This window comes from Podospora pseudocomata, chromosome 5 (assembly GCF_035222375.1).
Source record: "Podospora pseudocomata strain CBS 415.72m chromosome 5, whole genome shotgun sequence".
Taxonomy (NCBI): domain Eukaryota; kingdom Fungi; phylum Ascomycota; class Sordariomycetes; order Sordariales; family Podosporaceae; genus Podospora; species Podospora pseudocomata.
In genome coordinates, this window is record NC_085889.1 from 569,865 (window position 1) to 589,648 (window position 19,784).

Sequence of the window (19,784 nt, forward strand, 5' to 3'; positions counted from 1 at the left end):
GTGGTGGTGTTGGTTCACAGGTGGGACGGCATGGGTGAGGATAGAATGACTCCCTGAGTTCGAAAAGAGAAAAAAAAAAACATTCATCACATGTGTTGGGTCTCCATGAGAGCCTTTGAATGACATGAGAAACTACCTACGGATAGGGATGTTGAGAGAGGTGACTGGATATCAAGCCAGAAATCTCATTACGAGAGAGCTCTCTTCTCATACACCCAAAAGTTTCTCTAATACTCTCTTAATCTCCATTCGGTAACTCTTTTGAACCAGCTCGGTGACCAAACTGGTTTGACATCTTCACATGCCACTTTTTTTCTCCTGTAATATCCCGCTACCTTGCATCCCATGATGTTTGGGAACGGGCATGCACATCGTAAAGGGCGACATCCCGCGGACATGAGCCGTCGATCATACCATTCCGGTATCCCCAGCCGGGCTAGGGACGTAACGCAGATGCTTGTTTCACTCATGATGCCGCCTTCGGAGCCGGAATAGGGTTTTGAGGATGAAAACACACGTGGGCGTGGAAGCACAGCGTCTCAGCCATGCTGTTACGCAACGCCCAGAGCCCAAAGCAACCTGATAGTGGATGTTTCAAGCCATTCACACATGGCTATCGACTTGTCAACACACCACAAATGTCTTGTTCTGCTAGCCTTGCTCTCAACACTTCAAGGGCCTGCCCAAAGTGGAATCAAGACCATCCGAGGTTCATCTCCGGGGAAGACTGATGACTGCCCCCCCACGTATCATCAATGCAGGCTGGACGGGATAGGGCCCGTGAGCTCAGCCAGCACGAGCACAATGGGGAGGAGCTGATTGGACTGGTGTAAGCGTACACCCTGCCACATAGGTACAGAACAACCAATGGAATGGGGGGTACCATTTCCGGGGGTTGGCTTCGACTTTGAGCTTGAACCCCGCGAACCACTTGTGCCACCCGTTCTCTCGGCGATATGGGATTTAGACTTTTGGTGCAATTTGAACAGCAATAAGCCTTTTTGCCAAGTTCTTGGGAAGCCAACACTGGGACTGACATCCTCGCCCACCACGCCGACGTAAATCGTAACGGGCGCCAACCATCAAATTGGGGAAGGAAACAGGCAGCATTCCATCATCATCCCTGTGGTGGTAGGTCATTGATTGTCCATACAAGTGTGCGGCACTCACCAACGTGGGACACTCACTGCTCCTGACGATCTCGAAGCCGGTGGTTCGTCTCGAACAGCCATGGAATATCAAAAGTCCAGGACGGAGGTTGGTTGGTCCAGACCCCGCAAAAATAGGTCCCGGCTCTTGTTATCGCCATCAGCCTCTTGATCGTGCACGTTGCTCAAACAAAGACTCCGATTGGATCATCTCGTAGAGCCAAGACTTTCTGACCTCTGCCAAGGACATCGCCCGCAGGGCCAAGAGCGGGCCCTGGAGACTTGGCGACCGGGGATTGAACCCCACGTGTGTCAAACCTCGAACGCCAAACGTCGAAGCTGGTTTTCCCTCATTGTCTTGAACATTGCCATCCCTCAGCGCTCACTGGCTGCGAGAGCCCACCAAACGCACGTCGTCGTCCCCACGCGAACCATGATGCAAGCATATAAGGATGATCGCTTGTTCCGTCGCCCTCAGCCAAGCCTGCCAATGCTTGGCCCCGTGGGGTTTTCCTCTTCAATGGATCTGAGGTGGATTTCTCTTCCCAAAAGGAAGCGGTGTCGTTTTTTCCCATGATCCGCCCGCTATTGCCTCCCTCCCCGTCACTCCTCGGTTTGGCTTTTTTTTCTCGGTGCTTGGCCTTTTTTTGTGGGACGGACTTCGAAACATGCCGTTCATCCAACATCGAGATTCTCGGCTGACGGCTTCGTTGAGCTTCGGTCGGCCGGGGGATCACGGATGTCTCCTCTCTCACCTACTAGTATCTGACGACTGCCTAGGCAGGTGATATCTGCTCTAGCGGCATAGAACTACACACACTAAGAGGACAGGTTCAATATTCCATTTTTGAACGCGGCACGCGAGCATACCGCATACATACTGTGATGATGCTCTCTTTCGAGTGCATATCCCACACATGTCACTGCCCTAGTATATACACTACATCCGCCATCTATCGGCTTTGTACATGATGCAGCCAAGATGCACAAGCGGATCTTTCTCGCTAAAGCTAGACAGCGGGAGGGTTGCGATATGCGTATTCCCCTCCCCTCTCCGGGGACCAAACGGAACCACTCATTGCGACGTCTCACATCACGCACATCAGAGAGTGCCTGCCAGCCTTGCCTCTTCTTCTGACCGAGGAAGGAACGAGTTGGATGGCAGAGAAAGAGAAAAAAAGTCTCGGACGTGTGTGGGCTGGACGGGAACAGGGATGGAGGGAGACAGACCTGGAAGCGCGATCGGCCCTACCCGCCAAGCCCCAGTGCCCCCCCCGCCGTCAAAGGCCCACCCCTTCAGCAGGGGTTCCAACAGCTCCCACCCACCAGGTTGTCCCGACCAGCATCTCGACCTCCTCCCGATGCAGCATAAGCAGCAGGCGAGCAGGTCTTGTTTTCGCCAAGGCACCAGTGCTGTGGGGAGAGGCAAAAAACCCAGAACCATTCGACAACGGCAGAAGAGCTCGAAGAGCCAACCCACGTGTGTGCCACCGCTGGCTGATGTCCCCCCGCGCTGACCATCGCCTCTCCATGTGTCCGTCTGGTTAAATACAGACGGCACAACCTGTGTTTCCTCCTGACTCTGCATCCCTCCTCAACAGGTCGATCAGCCACCCGCTACAACAACCTTCGCAGTCTCGTCTCTGAGCACGCGACATCCACCGTCCAACTACAATGGCGGTCCTCCACCAATTCGACTACCTCTTCGCCATTGGCACCATCTTCGCAGGCCTCGACGCCTGGAACATTGGTGAGTTGATACACCAACATGCAACCATCACCACCGCTTGATATCAGCTCCTAACCAGCTCTCTCTCCCCTCCAGGTGCCAACGATGTGGCCAACTCATGGGCCACCTCTGTGGCTTCCCAGTCCGTGACCTACCTCCAGGCCATGGTTCTCGCCTCTGTGATGGAGTTTGCCGGCTCCGTTGGTGTTGGAGCCCGCGTTGCCGACACCATCCGCACCAAGATTGTCGACACGAATCTCTTCAAAGATGATCCCGCTCTTCTCATGCTTGGCATGGTGTGCGCTGTTACCGCTTCCTCCATCTACCTCACCATGGCTACCAAGATTGGTCTTCCCGTCTCCACCACCCATTCCATCATGGGTGGTGTCATTGGCATGGGTGTTGCCGCCGTTGGCGCCGATGGTAAGGCTGTCCAGGCTCTCGGGTACCTTTTTGACAGGACGCTAACTTGGTGATCTCTAGGTGTCCAGTGGGTTGGCAAGGGTCCCGGTACTGGTGCCATCAACTCTGGTGTCGTCCAGGTCTTCCTCGCCTGGATCATCGCTCCTGGTCTCTCCGCTATCTTCGCCTCCATCATCTTCTTGATCACCAAGTATGGCGTCATGCTTCGCAAGAACCCCGTCTGGAAGGCCTTCATCTACGTGCCAGTCTACTTCGGTCTCGCCGCCGCGCTCCTTACCATGTTGCTTCTCTGGAAGGGTGGCAACTACGAGGTCAAGCTCACTGATTCCCAGCTCCCCGGTGTCATTGTTGCCGTCGGTGTCGGTTTTGCCCTCCTCATGTGCGTCACTCTGATGCCCTGGCTCTACCGCGTTGTCATGCTCGATGACTGGCAGCTCCACTGGTACCACATCCCTCTTGGTCTCTTCCTCCTCCGCCGCGGCCCCGTCCCTGAGAACCCCGACGACGAGTACGAGGACGAGCCTGTCCAGGAGGTCAGCCCCAAGGATGAGCTCGCCGCCACCAAGGCCGCTCAGCGTGGTGATGTCGAGATATCTGCCGCCGGTGCCCTCCCCGAGAAGATTGTTGGCACCGCCGACTCCACCGATGGTGCCTCTGCCAATGCTCCCGCTGCCCCCGTCCGCCGCAAGAAGCCCTCCGACTTCCAGAAGGCCCACAAGAAGCTGCTCAAGGGCAGACCCGAGGGCAAGTGGTACACTTGGCCTGTTATCTGGTATGGGATGAAGTGGTGTGTCCTCCACGGTATCGATCAGGATGTTGTCAACCTTGCCGGTCAGAAGAGCGCCCTCGCCGGTGATGTCGAGGAGATTCACGCTCACGCTGCTCGCTACGACAACAAGGCCGAGTACATGTACAGCTTCCTCCAGGTCATGACTGCCGCCACTGCCTCCTTCACCCACGGTGCCAACGATATCGCCAACGCCATCGGTCCCTATGCCACCGTCTTCGAGATCTGGAACTCGGGTGCCCTCCCCGAGACTGGCAAGGCTGCCGTTCCCATTTGGATTCTCTGCTTCGGCGCTGCCATGCTCGTCCTCGGCATCTGGACTTATGGCTATAACATCATGAGGAACTTGGGTAACCGCCTCACCCTCCAGTCGCCATCCCGTGGTTTCTCCATGGAGCTTGGTTCTGCCATCACTGTCATTCTTGCCACCCGCTTGAAGCTCCCTGTCTCCACCACCCAGTGCATCACTGGTGCCACCGTCGGTGTCGGTCTCTGCTCTGGCACCTGGCGCACCGTCAACTGGCGCATGGTCGGCTGGATCTACTTCGGCTGGTTCATCACCCTCCCCGTCGCTGGTATCATCTCTGGCTGCCTCATGGGCATCATCATCAACGCTCCTCGCTGGGGCTACTCTGGTTAAATTGGGATTAGCATTGGCGTTTTTCTTTTGGATTTGTTTGTTTGAGAGTGTGTGGGTTCGAAAAGTACTGGGATCTGCACATTGGTTGAAGGATGTGATTATTGGATAGTATAATAGTTTGTGGTTCCGGTTTCAGAATACCCCCTGGGAGGCTTGGATATCTTGCGAGTAGTAATTAGAAAGGTCTTGGACCTGTACCTACCACTTCTGTCTTTTGATCTCTTGTGCATGCTTGTTCTGTCTTGATTTATCTGATCTTCCACCTCAGCCACATCTACTTTCTCCTTCCTTCCCACCGATCTTTCTGCTGCCCCCTTAAACGTGTTTTTGTCCCCGAACAACACCAATCGGATTCCATCCATGCCTAAGAGCTCCCCGTCAAGGCATCCAAGCTCGCAACCAAGAAAGAATAGTTGCATGTCTGAGGTTCGTCCCATCTTCACCTCAGCCACATCCCATGGTTCTCTTTGTCTATCCTGCCTACTTACCTAAGGTACTTACTTACCTGCCGAGCCTACTCACACCTGCTGTTCCAACTTCTTTGACTGGATTTGCAATTGCCTACTCAACAAGTAGGTTTGAGGCTACCAACAAGGTCTCAGCCACACGCTACTTCTAAGGTAGTCTTGGACAAAACAGCGCCACTGTAGGTACCTTAGGTAAGTCTGATCTTCTGATAAGGTGTCAGCGCGCCACCTTCTCGTGTCTTTCTGTGACCATTGCACGCATTCACACTCAGAGCCGAAGCCTCAACCGGTTTGTTGCATGTTCCTAGCTGCCAACGAAACACCTGCTGCTATCGTCTGAAGGCATATCAGTTGCCAACAGAGGTCTATTCGCGTATCAACAAGGCGTTGTGATTGCCAACACTGCACGCCCTTTCACTATCATCTGAGGGTATTTTCACCCCCGTTTCAGGCCTTTAGCTCACAACTGCACGCCTCTTACTCCCATCTAAAGGCATGCCAACCCCCTTTTTCACGCCAATTCACATCCAAACAACATGTCACACACTCAAGCAGCCAAGTCCACAACTCAGAACCCCTTTTCCATCATACACCACCCCTGTTATTATAAAAATTATATAATACACGGCAGTGAATCCGCCAGTTTGACAACTCCCCAGATCATGTGAAAACCGAATGCAATGAACCCCCTAAAACGCAAGCCCAGACGCAAATAACTCCCCAGACTATTGTAAAACCAGAATGTAACCACCCAAATACCGCTTCCTTTGGTGCATAATAAACCCACTTTTGCAATCCGTAAAAAAGGCCCATATAAACCTTCCTTGACCATGGGTATGTCCCAAAAACAAAACAAAACCGAGCCGGAAAAAAGGCAAATAACTCCCCCCAAATATCTTGACGTCCCTGGTGCTGCTGCTGTCATTCTCACGGGCGAAAAACAGCTCAATTCTTGCGCTCCATCGATCCAACCGGAGCAGCGAGGTGCATCTCCATGCCATCCTCATCCTCGTTCTTGTTCTCGTCGTCGATATTTCCGGGGGCCTGTTCTTCATTGTTAGTCTCGCGTCCATCTTCTCTTCCAAGCTGTTCATGTACAGTCTTACCTGCCTTCTTCTCCTCATTCTTCTGGACCACCACCTGGCCCTGCTCTTCATTAGACTCGGTATCATTAGCGTCATGCTCAAGCCCTATAGTCGGTGGAGCGGGAGCGGGAGCCGCAGCCGCGGGAACGGGGGCAAAAGCTGAGGAGGTAAATCCCTCCTGAGCTGTGGTTGTACCAACCACCGTCGTTGCCGTCGTAACCGCCGGGGCGGGAGCAGCAGCCAGAGGTCGCAGCCCACTAGTGGTAGGCTGGCCAGGGCGCGCGGGAGGAGGGTCCGTCACCGTCGTCACGGTGATCACGTTCTTGTTCTTCGGGAGACGACCACGGGTTCTCTTCGGGGCTGGGGCCGAGGCCGGAGGGGGGGATCCAGACCGGGCTCTCTTGGTATCGGCCCTCGGGGGAGGCTGTAAAGCCCCCGGGGAGGGAGTCCCAGAACGGACGCGGCGTCTCTCGTTCGGACCTGGCGTCCCCGTGATGGTGCGGCTGACGCCGCCGGGTGCGGTGACCTCGAGGGAGGGGATTGGTCCGGCGAGGAGGGCAGGGTCGGGTCCAGCGGGGGCGGTGAAGACGACCCGGGCGTCGGGAGGGAGGTTGTAGGTGTTGCCCACGATAGTCACCGGCGCCACTCCCAAAGACTGGGGAGTTTCCCCCTGAGGGGCGGGCCTCACAATTCCAGCCGTGGGCTGGGGGCCGGACTTGGGGTGGGCGGGGAAGTAGTAATAGACCGGGCAGCCACACTCGATCTTCATCGCCCTGATAAACTCCCAGACCTTGTTGCCGGGCTTGGGGATGCTGGCATCGAGTCTCTCGTCCGCAGTCATCTCGATGCTGTCAGCGTGGATACGCTCGACGTCGATGTTGGATTTGATAACCAACTGGAGCGTCTTAAACTCCCTTCTCACGTCCAAAGCCATCCTCTCTGCGCCAAAACAGGCCAGCATATTCCGGATTCTGGCCAGAACGGTTTCTTGATGCTGGATATGCATCGTTGTTATCTGGGCGGCGGCGGCTCGACGACCTTGCTCAACCCCGATGGGGAGAGCGGCTTGCCAGCCGAGGTCGTATCCGATCACCACCCGCTGATCCATATCGGCGACGAACTGGGGGATGGTCTGACCGCCGCTGGGAAGGCTGTGATATGCCGACTGGGGGTCGAGGGCAGCCTCTCTCTTCGCCATCTCGGCCTCTCGTTCCGCCATCTCGGCCAGTCTTCTTTCGATCTCTTTCTCTTTTGCCGCGTTCTCCATGTCCTTCTTGACGAGGCTGGTGTTGACGGCGACGAAATTCCTGTTCCTCTTCTTCAACTCCTCCTCCTTCTCTTTCAGCGCCTTCTCCTTCTCTTTCAACGCCTTCTCCCTCATCCTCAACCCCTCTTCCTTCTTCCCCAGCTCCGTCTCCTCCAGGGGACGTCTCTCCTTCTCCTCCAAGGCCCTCTTCTTCTCCGCCAGGTTCTTCTCTTCCTCCTCCAGCTCTTTCTTCCTCGCCTCCAGGGCCTTATTCTCGTCGTCCAAATCCTCCCTCCAAAGCCGGAGGGTGACCTTTTGGGTCTCGACAATCTTCTGCTGCTCAAGAATAGCAGCGGCAGCCTTCTCCCTCACCTCCAAATCCTCCTTTTCCTTGTCGAGGGCGTCCTCCCCAGCCGTGAGGGCATCTTCCCGCTCATTGAGAGCGGTTTCTCTCTCCACAGCCACAGCCTCCCGCTGGAGGAGTTCCGCCTCACGGAGCTCGAGATCCGCGAGCTGGTGCTTCTTCTCCTCGATAGCTCTGGTGAGGCTATCGAGGGAGGCTTTCGCCTCAACCTCGGCCTGGAGAAGCCGCTTCTCCCTCTGGCGGAGGATCTTCTCGATTTCGGCGAGCCTCGCCTTCTCTCTGTTGAGAGAGGCGGCGGAGACGGAAGACAGGGCCGGAGAGACGACTGGGACGGCCGGGGCGACAGGGGCGTTGGTGGCGGTGGCGGTGGCGAGGTTGGCGAGGACCTCACCATACCGAACGATGTCAGTATAGGGGGCACTAGCGTACCCCCAGGCGTTCTTCCCCTCCACAAACCTCTTCTCCAGGGCTGTCTGCTCCTTTTGGAGCATCCCCAGGATGTCGTGAGGATGTCCTCCGGGAGGACCAGCGGGCGAACCGACGAGAGGAGCGGCGATGGTGGCAGGAAAGCTGCCGAGGGGGGTGGTGGGAGAAGGGAGAGGGAGAGAGGGAGAGGTGGGGGCGAGGGCAAGAAGGTCGGTGCCAACGGGAGTACCCATGGTAACTGGGTACCTCGCGGCCGGGGTCGGAGTGTCCACCTGGAAGGGCGGACTCCCCGTGGTGGGGATGGGAGGGGTGGACGAGGGGTGGCCAGGATGTTCCCCCTGGCCGGGGATCGAGGTAAACTCGAGAGGCATTATGTTCTCCTAGGAGAAAAAGAAGAGAATGTCAGTCCATGTTAAGCTGGGATGTTTCTTGGTCGTTTGTGAACGCTGCTGGCTTGTGTGCAAACGACATGACTTGGTGAGGAAACGGTGCTATCTCATGTGAAAACGGTGATATTTTGTAAGGAGACGATGAGGTATCGGTGTGTACACGGCTATGCATCGTGTGAAGATGGCTATGTCTTGTGGGGAGGCGGATATGTAACTTCAAACTTTTAACTTGGACGTTTTCTCACGATCTTGGGGTTCATGAGAAAACAATGCTAAGTCAAAATCTGGGGTTTGAAAACGCCAAATCCTTGTGACTAGACGAATACCACACTCGTGAGAAAACGTGCCAAGTCAAAATCGCACTTATAAGATAACGCAGCTGAGTCAAAATCACACTTGTAATGAAACGCTGCTAACCTAGAATTGGTCTGTGAAAAGACAAGGTCCATGTGCCAGACAAATCTCAGATCCTAAGAATTGCAAAGTTTAAGTTTGACTTGGATATCTTTTCACAATTTTAGAAATTGTGAAGAAAACAGTGCCAAGTCAAAGACCAAAGTTTGAATCCTTATGGCCAGATGAATCTCATACTTGTGAAGCCAAAATCACACTCGTGAGAAAGCACTGCTACCTCAAGTCAAATTTGGGGTTCGAAAACACAAAGTCCGTGTAAAGACAGATCTCAAATCCTTGACTTGAATATTTTTTTCTGTGTTCAAAAACAATGCCAGGTCAAAGTTTGGGTTTGAAAATGCCAAATCCGTGGACCAGTCGAATGTCAACATCGTGGAACAACATCCAAGTCAAAAGTTTGGAGCTTGCCAATTCCAAATCTTGTTGACTGGACGAATCTCATCATAGCAAGAAAACGCCCAGGTCAAAAGATTGGAGTGCGTAAGCATCAACTCTTCCTGGCAAGGCCCGTCTCACACTTGTGAGAGGCTGGTGCTAAAGTCAAGAGAATAGGGGGTGTAGAATGTGAAGATTTGTGTTTCAGAATGCCAGATCTGATGATAGGACAAGTCTCGCATTATACTGTGAGAAAATGTCCAAGTCAAAATATGGAATTGGGGACACCAAATCTTCGTGACGGGACAGTCTCCACATATGTGAGAATAAATGCCAATTCTGAAAAGGGGGGTTTGGAGACAGATCTCACACTTGTGAGAACATGCTGCAAGGCAGACATGGTTCGGGGGTTGAAAGGCAGAATGCTTGCCAGGAAGCAAAGTTCAAAAGCATTTGCGGCAGTGCTTGTGTTGTGTGTAGACGGGGTGGACGTTTGTGAAGTCTTGTAACGGAATGACGTTGCAAGAAAGGATATTGGTGTAAAGGCAATACTAAGATCAAAAACCTTTTGTGCGTGACACAAAGGTAAGATAAAAGACTTGGTGCGGAAGCAACGCTGAGCCCAAAAGGCTTCCATGCATGGGGAGGATGCCGGTGTAGAGGAAGGGAAGAAAGGGTGTTGGTGTAGAAGGTATGTCCAGATAGAGGATCTTGGTGTGGGAACAATGTTAAGACACAAACTCTTGTGTGGAAACAAGATGGATGGAAGTGTGATGTGAATATCAGACTGGAATAGGAGAGGTGTGCAGGAATGGTGGAATAATACGTACTCTCGAGCGGGCGAAGTTTGGTTAGTTGTCTGAGGAGAGAGAACAGTTAGCAAAGGATCTGAAAGTGGTAGTGCTGCAAGCAATTAACAAGACATTTGCCCAATCATCTGAAAAAAGTAACCCCAACTCTTGATAAGACAAATCGGAGGTGCTAGTGCTCGTGAAAAGATGTGTTCCCTTACAGAGGGAATCTCGGCCTCGTGGAAGTAGGAATCCCTCGCTTGAGAGTTGACGTTGAACAGGCAGTGTGCCCCAACATCGTAATTCCATAGCTTTGATACCATCTTCTTCAATACAGACCTTGCTTCCATGCAGACTGAGGGTGTAAACTGTGACGTCACCCTTGTGATCGAGTGGTAGATAGTCAGGAAGTCGGCCAGGAGTCGCGACTCGACGACCCTGGAGTCGATTTGACCGCAAACAAGCCAAGCAGCAGACTTGAAGCCATCATGATAAAGAAAACAACAAGAAGAAAAGGAAATACCTACGATCGTTCTCGCGGGGCGACAGCGGGGGTGGGCGAGGCAGAAGCAGAGGCGAAGGCGAGCGAGGGCGAGAACAGAAAATTCTCGTGGGCGTGGAGGTGAAAAATGAAAAAGGAAAAGCATCGGGGCTAGACGAAGACCTTAAGTAAACAAACCCCCTCAGACAAGCACTGAAAATTACAGAAGGCCTACCGCCTATAGGCCAGAGCATCTACTAGCGTAGTTTATGAACAGGAAGACCGTTCTTGAGGCAGGAACGTCCTTATCGTGCCATTGTCTGCTAACAATACTCGAGTCTTCCTAATCTCCCGGTATGTTTCTCATCTATCTCCTGAAGACATCTTGAGATCTGGTTCATCTTGTTCCATCCCGAACAGTGGCATACACCATAGGGTGGAAGAGCCCAGTCTCCTCATCGCGAACCCCTATTTTCAGAGAGCAACCAGGTATGGCAGCAAAAGTGGAGCGAGTTGTTTGGGTAAAAGAACACAAAGATGGTGGGAGACGAGCAGTGACAGGAGAGCACGGCCCCCTGATATTTATAAGAGAGAGAAGATAGCTAGGTATTAATTATTGAGCATAAGGTATGTTACTATATAAGACTCCTGGGGCCAGATCAGCCCCAGCTTTTGGATGAAGGCTTGTGAAATATGATTATATATACCCTTATTGGCGTTCAAAAATCATAAGGCTTGTATAGGCTTCCATAGGTAAGCATGTACAGGGAGCCCTTGACGCTCAGAATCCAATATGCGCTTAAGTTGAAGCTTAAAGGTCTATCTATGTGTCTTTATTGCCAACGAATAGATCACGAACCCAAACAACAAGCCACACACTCTATCCAATTTCGTTTGCTGAGTACCATCTCAGCGAGCGATGCCACTGTTCCAAAACTCCCAAACTGACCGGGTACTTCGTTGTATCTGGGACAACGGGCTCGGTGGCGACAAGGATTGTTGTTAGGGCGAGTGATACTTGCAATTAATGAGTCAGTTGCAGAAACAACATCAAGCTTTGTCAGTCCTGGTCCATCACCGTCGGGAAGTAGGGTAGTTGTTGTTGGTTAAATGCACAAGACCGATCCTAACGTTGTCTGCTTGCTGAATTTGTGAACCAGATGCGGGCACATGATGGCAGAATGGATGGTTTATTCTACGTCTTCCATTGTATGCGCGTTTCCGGTTGCCGAGAAAGGAGACGATTGGCTGTGGCATATACTAGAACATACTCCTACAAACCTTGTTCGCCGTGGCAAAAGCCAATAGCACCTGGGGCTGGCCACTTATTAGAAGCTAAAGAAAACGATAAAGTGACATTCAAGGGCCCTACACAATATGACCGAACCTCTTTTAGCAACAACCCCCAAGGTGTCGCCTCAGCCGCTGTCTATCCTGTGGAAGACTTACTAGTAGTCACCGCTTCTTTGCTGAAGGGGTCTGTTGGTGATATCTGCCACTGCCCATCCCGTCACATCCTCCAGTGTATCGTGTCCTTCTTCTTCTTCGTCTTCTTCTTCGTATTCCAGACTTCTTGGGCATCTTATGCAAGGGATAACGATCGTGGCTTGTTGCGGCGCACAATCACACAGGCTCACATGATCGTTTTGACAAGGCAGCATGTGCATTCACCAGCATTGTTGGGGGCCGGGGACTGTTGGAATCGTTGGTGACCAGATGCTGTGTAACCACACCTTTGACCACAGAAATGGTTCGTCCGCGAGGCGGGCAGTTTGAACCGGAATGACGGGATGGCTGACAGAGCAGTCTGACTGTGCCTGCTGTTGGATGATGCAGGTACGTGTATCTTTTTCGAGTGATGACTGTGTTATATTCACGCCTCGTACCTCTCTGATCTGACAGCTTTGGGGGTCTTTGGGAGGAAATCGCACTGCGGTGAAGTGAGGGAGTGTCAGCGTTGAGGTCATGGGGACAGAAATTGAGGTGCAGAGGACATAGTTCTTGATCGATGTAGAGGAAGTGCCACAGACAGACAGGCAGCAACCGATCCGTCACAGAAACCTGTGCCGCTGGGTGGAAGACATACCAAGAAAATAAGCACAGAACAGATCAAAACCATGTGGCTCCCGGCGAGCCCCGTAGGGCTGAAGAGCAATCTCTGTCACACCACACGGCAGCTCTTTGCTCGTGTGCCGCACAATATTTTCTTCCTTCAGGATTCTCGGTTTTTCGGGTGGTGAGGGATAGCCGAGGAGGGGCCCCCAACTACAAGGCACAGCACCACAGAAAGGCAGTTTTATTCACTCGGATATCGGGGCTAGCATCGGCATTCAATCACTTCCCGCACCGACTCCAGGTTCAGCGGCGCATACCGCGGCAGGACACGACTGCGGATATGTCTTGCGATGAAAAGCCACATGGGATTGAAAGCACATGCTTGGTACGAATCATTGCCCATCCCGACACACCCACCAGATTGCCGACACATCCAGATCTAGTTAGGCACTTGCATATCACACTCATCCTTTGCCTGGCAACATGGGCGCCACAGACATCGAGTATGGACAACCCCGACGTGGCTCGGCCATTGAAGAATGTTAGTGGAGGTAGAGGGGGATGCCTGCTTGGGGTTGGAGGTCTAAGCCAACACCAAGAGCTCCCTGGAGGGATACGTACGTTGCCCGGTCTCACGGAGGTACCTAGCAGGTTGGAGGATTACCTGGTGGGTGTACAAGCCTCCTTGGTGCTACTAATTAAGGTATACTAACTCTAAGACAGGCCGTCATCCATAACATGGAGCTGTTCCTCGTTTCTCCCCTGGGTCTGTTGTGCCTGGGTTCCAGCATTTCTCTAGATACCAGCATAGTCACCAAAGATGGCCTCCCTACTCCTACCATCCCCTCAGCTTCCCCGTCTAGCCAACCTCCTCACAAGCTCAATACTCCTCCACCTCCTCATCGTCCTCCTTCTCCTAAGTCTCGCCTACCGTGTCCACCGCTGGCATAAACTCCGTCATGTCCCTGGCCCCTTCCTAGCAGGATGGACCTCCCTCTGGCTCACCCGCGGCTTCATCAGCTACAAAGTCTACGAAGACATGCACGCCCTCACCAAGAAATATGGTCCTGTCGTCCGTGTAGCTCCAAACAAGGTGATCATCAACAACATTGACTCCATCTACCGCATCACCAGCGCGCGGTCAGAGTACAAAAAGAGTGACTGGTACCTCCTCGCACGGGTGATGCCGGGGGCGGATAATCTCCTCTCAATGAGAGATCCAAAGCTGAGAGCCAAGAGGTTGAGACATGTCCTCCCAGCAGTAAGTTCCCTCCACCCTTTCAAGTAGGAGCGACACTGACAGAGATAGTTCTCGGGCAAAAACCAAGACGACTTCGAACCCGCCGTTGACAAAACCATCTCCACCCTCCTCGACCTCATCAACACCAAATACCTCTCATCCCCCTCCCAACACCGCCTCATGAACCTGGCCCAGAAATCCCACTTCTACACCTTGGACTCGTTCGGTGAAATAGCCTACAGCCAGTCCTTCGGCTCCCTGGACACCGACAGCGACGTCCTCGGCATCGTCAAAACAGGCGACGTGACCTTCCCTCTGCTCAGCGCGGTGCACAACCACCACAAGATCTTCCAGACGATTCAAAAATGGCCTTTTTACTACCTCCTACCCAGGGAAGGGGACAAAGTCGGTTTCGGGAGGGTGTTTGGCCTGGCGCTGGAGATTGTGAACAAGAGGTCGAGGGAGGTTGGGGAGGAGGGAGTGGATAAAAAGAGGGATATGCTGCAGAGCATGATGGACAATGGGCTGGAGGGGGATGAGCTGAGGAGTGAGGTTGCCATGTCTTTGTATGCCTCCCTTCCCTTCCTTACCTTTCCTTTCCTTTCATCTACTCACTCATATGGGACAAAAACGGAAGCTAACCTATGTGTGTGTGATAGTTTTGTCGGGTCGGACACGGTTGCATCTGCCATCAGAATGACGATGTTGTTGCTCATGACACACCCCGCTGTGTATAGGCGTTTACAAGAGCAAATCGACGACGCCGCAGAGAAGGGCAAAATCAGCCGGCCGGTGACGAACGATGAGGCAAAGAGGCATCTTCCGTACATGCAGGCTGTGATTCAAGAGTCACTCCGGTTATTCCCCCCCTCGTCAATCGTCCCGTTTTTCAAGGAGGTCCCTGAGACGGGGGATACAGTCGACGGGTACTACCTCCCCAAGGGAACCACCATCGGCACAGGGTGTGTCATGTGGAGTATGAACCGCGACGAAGACTTCTGGGGTCCGGATGCGAACCTCTTCCGACCGGAGAGGTGGCTTGAAGCGAACGAGGAGAGACGGACCGAGATGGAACGGTGTGTGGATTTGATCTTTGGGAGTGGCAAGTTTGTCTGTGCTGGGAAGAAGATTGCGTTTATGCAGATGTACAAGTTGTTTCCCGAGGTGAGTTTCATCTTACACATTACACTTTTTTTGCTTTTTTGGCGGCTGAAGTGTGGGATGATGGTGGCTGACGTTTATTGATTGTAGTTACTGAGAGGGTATAACTGGTCTCTGCCAGATCCGTTGCACCTGCCAACGATTGATAACCCTACCATCTGGGATATCCACGGGTTGATGGTGCGGATAGAGAAGAGGTAGAGCAACGGTGGGCTCTCTCGGACAAAGATTTCTCGTCAGCAGGACGCACACCAGGCGCGTTTGGGGAGGGGGAGCAATTCACAAATTCGGATACCTTGAATCTGAAACAATCCAGACGGCGCAGGAAATTCCACTGTTGCATTCTTACATCATTCCCCCATCTCCGCACACGTCGTGACTCCGCTTCAGGACCTTCTTACCCGTGTCCAACGCCGGGTCAAATGCAACCCTCGGTTTGTACGCATGTCGAGGCTTTGGCGCCTTGAGGAGGATGCCCTTTATCTTCCCTCCTTTGGCAGAAGAAGGTTTGCTCGGCTCGGCAGTATGGAAATGGCTGACGGCGAGGACCATCACAAGCAGTGCGGCCCCTCCAACGAGAAACTCAACCGGGGAGGTCTTGCTGCGAAGCCATACCATGGGGACCAGCCCCTTGAGCGCCAAGATGGCCATCTCGACGAAGGCCTCGCCCGGACTGGGGACCCGGGCTTGGTGTGGCTGACTTGAGATCATGGCGGAGATGAATCGAACGAAGTTATCTACTACAACCATCACCGTAACCATGGTTGTGTCCATGTCGCCCGCCCCCTTTTACAAGCAGAGGTCCTACAGCATATGGTAGTTGGTATTGTCCCGCCTCGTGCCGTAAGTATTGTCAACGCCACGTGAGGTCTTTGTATCCACTACCAACGTGGCCAGTGGTCCATGTGGTTTTGCTTTGTTGTTCGAGCGCTTGTGTTCGGTTCGGTAGATCGTCGGCCGTTGGGTATTGACGACATGCCCCTGCTTGAACCCAGTTCTGGTTGACAGACAGGGGGTAAGGTGCCAAGGGAGCCCGAACTTTGGTTCGCAAGCCTTGGTTTTTTCTGCTGCTGCTGGTGGCTATTCGGCTATGGATGATGAGCTGGAGAGTCCTTGATCCTGTGGGAACTTTTTAGTGGTCGGTCCTATTACGTTTGCAGTCCAGCATGCGAGGCAGTGGTACATTACGCAGGGGCCGGTTGGGTGGCTCCTTTGGATATTTGGGTGAGGAGGAGGTCCAGACTTGCCTTGAGAGAAGGCGATCGTTTCCCAACCTTTCAAGGCGCGATCGAAGTTTGTGTGATCTCTTCGGGAGAGCAGCATCACCATGCTCATGGGCCATGGTCATGTTGATCCGGCGGGGAGCTTATCGTACCGCTTCTGAGGGGAACTGCGCAGTGCTTTCCCTATGAAGTGTGGGATTGGCGAGGTGTCATTTTCTGGGGGCGGAGACGGAGTGGGAGACAAGATTTGATAAGTATCGAAATTGGAGGGGGGATTCGGTGATCTGCATTCCTCGTTTCTGAAACAGGCAGATAAACTCGATGCCGGCCAGACGCCTGCTACGGTGCTTGAACAGAGAGGGGGGACCCATGCAGCGGGGAGAGGGGGGGGGCGCCTGCAGCGAGGTGGCCGCTATCACGGAAGGATGTGCCAGGTAAATTTGACAAGGTGCCAATCTCGTGTTGTGCTCGGCGTGATTCCTGCCCACGTTCTGTCCCGTCTTGCAGTTCATTTCTCGCGCTATTGACGGTGGGCGTGTTCCAAATTTTCCGTGACTGTCTTTTTGCTCCGAAGCGGCAGCCCGGAGTTTACGTGAGTTTCTTCTGGTGATGGATGCACAGCACTGACGGTGGACTGGAACAACGGGAGACCTCTCGGGACAGACAGACACAAACACGCCCCCCCCACCGCCGGGTTGGCCGTGCATGTGCCGGGGTTGGCAGAGAATGACAAGAGGGGCTAGTCCGGGAATGGCATGGTTCCAGGAACCGAACCGACGATCCCTTCCCGAAACATGGGGACGACATGGGTGCTAACCGTTGTTGTCCAGACCCCCAATGTCACCTAGCTGTGGGGCTCGGTTGTTGCTTCTTCCAAGTGCCACTCATCACAGCGAAACCTAGCAGGATTTCTTCAGTCACCAACATGCTGACACCGCATACAATACCGACAGCCCCGCGGCGATGTCTCTCCTGTCTCTTCTCCTCCTCCTTGATGCCACTCCGGAGTCTTCACTCGTTCGTCTCTAGAAGCTGGCTTCCCTCATTATACCCTCCTTTTGAGAAGATACAACACCACTAACAGTCATAAACAACAACAACAACAACAACAACAACAACAACAACAACAACAACAACAACAACAACAACACAGCAAGCATGTGGCCTTGATCATCCTTCTATTCATTTCGCAAATCTGGAGTCACAAGAATGCATCTTCCAACCTCTGGCCAAGAGCTAGAGAAAAGGGACATCAAGGAGTTCTGGAACAAGCTCATCAGCCCATGGTGCAAGACGTTTCCCAAGTCGCTGGGATGTCCCAAGCCTGAGGAGCCCGCCCCCCAGCCGGAGCCGAGCCCGACGACACCCACGCCGACGAACCCTCCATTGGAAGCTCCCGTGGTGCCGGTCCCCGCGCCGGTTCCTACCACCCCGGCATCGGCCCCGGATACGGAGAAGCCTCCTGTGAACAATACTCCGGTTACTAATCCAGTCAAGACACCAGCGGAGGACCCGCCAAAGAACAGTGCGCCTACGCCTGGGAACTCGGGAAGTGGAGGAGGGTCAGGAAATGGGTCGGGCAATGGGTCTAGTCCTGGAACAGGATCTGGTGCAGGGAACGGGTCGGGCGGTGGTTCCGGCAATGGCTCGGGGAATGGTTCAGGCAGTGGGTCGGGTTCAGGATCAGGTTCGGGCTCAACTCCCAGCCCTGGTGTAGGACAGGGTTCTGGTTCTGGTTCTGGTTCGGGTTCGGGTTCAAATCAAGGATCGAACCCAGGGACTGGCTCCGGCTCCGGCTCCGGCTCCGGCTCCAGCAATGGGTCTGGTTCAGGATCGAGCTCTGGCAATGGCTCTGGTTCGCCAACCCCAACCTCTGGGAACTCCAACTCTGGATCTTCTGGCTCGGGTTCATCTGGCAATGGCAACTCAGGATCCAACAGCAATTCAGGCAATGGCAACCAGGGAGCCGGCTCAACAACAACAGGGCCCCAAAAGGCGTTCCCCTCCACCGCAGGAAACGCCCTCTTGGCTGTGGATGGCACCCAGGACGGACAGAACCAAGTCACCCAGAAAGGCGCCGACTCAGCCACAGGCGGCGGCTATGTTCCTGGCTCCGATTACACCTCCACCGACGAGTTTGGTTACACCTATCATGGCGAGCTTGACCAGAACTCAGGGGGCGTTCGCGGGACGTCAGGAACAGGCACCAACAACGGCTCAAATCCCGGCAGTAACGACAACACCAATAACCCCAACGAGAAAGGCTCCAGCCCCATGATCGGCATCATCGGAGCCGTAGTCTGTCCGTCTTTCCCTTCATCCATCCCTTCTGTCCCCTCTTACTAACACCTCTTCCAGCCCTCCTGGTAGTGCTCCTCCTCCTCATCGCCCTCCTTTACCGCTATCGCCGCACCCGCCGCGTCCAAGCCTTCCTGACAAGATGCACCCCCTTCAAAATCGCCCCTTACAGCAAGAAGGAAAAGAAACGCTCATCAATGGGCAACGGCCTCTTATTCAGCGACGTCGGTGATGCAGCTGACTCGGCAATGTACGAGAAGCGAAGCAGCATGAACTACGGCACCGCCACTGCCCCCCCTCCCCCAGTCTCCTCATCGGTTACTCTCCCCGCCGCAGCCACGATCCCCCCCCTCAGGCTGGATTGCGCCCCTAGTAACAACAACAACAACAACAACAACAACAACAACTTATCCCTAATGGACAAACGCGCCTCCTCCCCCACGGGCGGTCTGCTTATTGACTTTTCCCCTCTGACGCCAGGATTGCCAACTATTCCGTCTCCGACGATCCCCCGGCGGTCGAGTCAGGATTCCATCGGGGCGGCGAGTATAGCCTCTAGCGGGGTGTTTTCCCCTTCGTTGATCAGCTGGCCTATGCCGCCTTCTACGCCAGGGAATTCAAGACCGACGACGGGAACGGGGTGTAACTGGCCGGTGTTGCAGCCAGAGACGGTGCCGGCTGTGCCCCGGGTTATTCAACAGACATCTGCTGCTGCTGCTAGTGCACCGCCTTCAAGGCCGACAACGGGGGGTTCGCACAGATACAGTCTTATGCCTGTTATCAAGCCTGCTCAGCCGGCGCTGCCGAGCAACTGGGTTAAGCCCAAGGGGTGGGATTAGCAATGACTTGTGGGGGTGTCTATCAAACAAGTGACAAGTGGAAAAGGTGAAGAGGGAGAGGAGGGGGAAACATGGTTGTCATGATAATCTACTTTACCTACCTTATTTACGATGAGATCAGTGTGTAATATTGGGAGATGGAGAGGGAAGGAGGGGGGAAGGGGGGGTTAATACTGTGGTTTTGGGTTTTGGGGTGTAATTCT

The 19,784-nt window shown here is 53.7% G+C and overlaps 5 protein-coding genes across 5 annotated transcripts; 3 read left to right on the forward strand and 2 right to left on the reverse strand.

Moving 5' to 3' along the window:
* The first annotated feature begins 2,028 nt into the window (after positions 1 to 2,028).
* Positions 2,029 to 4,956, forward strand: PHO89 (Na+/Pi symporter). The gene is made up of 3 exons (XM_062890577.1): positions 2,029 to 2,898; positions 2,974 to 3,300; positions 3,361 to 4,956. The coding sequence occupies exons 1-3, from the start codon at positions 2,823 to 2,825 to the stop codon at positions 4,725 to 4,727; spliced, it is 1,770 nt and encodes a 589-aa protein (XP_062741604.1). The 5' UTR covers positions 2,029 to 2,822; the 3' UTR covers positions 4,728 to 4,956.
* Positions 4,957 to 6,139: 1,183 nt separating this feature from the next.
* On the reverse strand, positions 6,140 to 8,686 carry QC762_501520 (uncharacterized protein; the record flags this gene model as incomplete). Its single annotated transcript, XM_062890576.1, has 2 exons — positions 6,140 to 6,694; positions 6,716 to 8,686. The coding sequence occupies 2 exons, from the start codon at positions 8,684 to 8,686 to the stop codon at positions 6,140 to 6,142; spliced, it is 2,526 nt and encodes an 841-aa protein (XP_062741605.1).
* A 3,732-nt stretch (positions 8,687 to 12,418) lies between these two features.
* On the forward strand, positions 12,419 to 15,554 carry QC762_501510 (uncharacterized protein). Its single transcript, XM_062890575.1, has 6 exons — positions 12,419 to 12,488; positions 12,572 to 12,601; positions 12,677 to 14,081; positions 14,130 to 14,626; positions 14,720 to 15,224; positions 15,312 to 15,554. Exons 3-6 carry the CDS (start codon positions 13,641 to 13,643, stop codon positions 15,420 to 15,422), a joined length of 1,554 nt encoding a protein of 517 aa, XP_062741606.1. The 5' UTR covers positions 12,419 to 12,488; positions 12,572 to 12,601; positions 12,677 to 13,640; the 3' UTR covers positions 15,423 to 15,554.
* A 12-nt stretch (positions 15,555 to 15,566) lies between these two features.
* Positions 15,567 to 15,995, reverse strand: QC762_501505 (uncharacterized protein; the record flags this gene model as incomplete). The annotated part of the gene is made up of 1 exon (XM_062890574.1): positions 15,567 to 15,995. One exon carries the CDS (start codon positions 15,993 to 15,995, stop codon positions 15,567 to 15,569), a length of 429 nt encoding a protein of 142 aa, XP_062741607.1.
* Positions 15,996 to 17,653: 1,658 nt separating this feature from the next.
* On the forward strand, positions 17,654 to 19,581 carry QC762_0075160 (uncharacterized protein; the record flags this gene model as incomplete). Its single annotated transcript, XM_062883793.1, has 2 exons — positions 17,654 to 18,746; positions 18,803 to 19,581. 2 exons carry the CDS (start codon positions 17,654 to 17,656, stop codon positions 19,579 to 19,581), a joined length of 1,872 nt encoding a protein of 623 aa, XP_062741608.1.
* Positions 19,582 to 19,784: the final 203 nt, after the last annotated feature.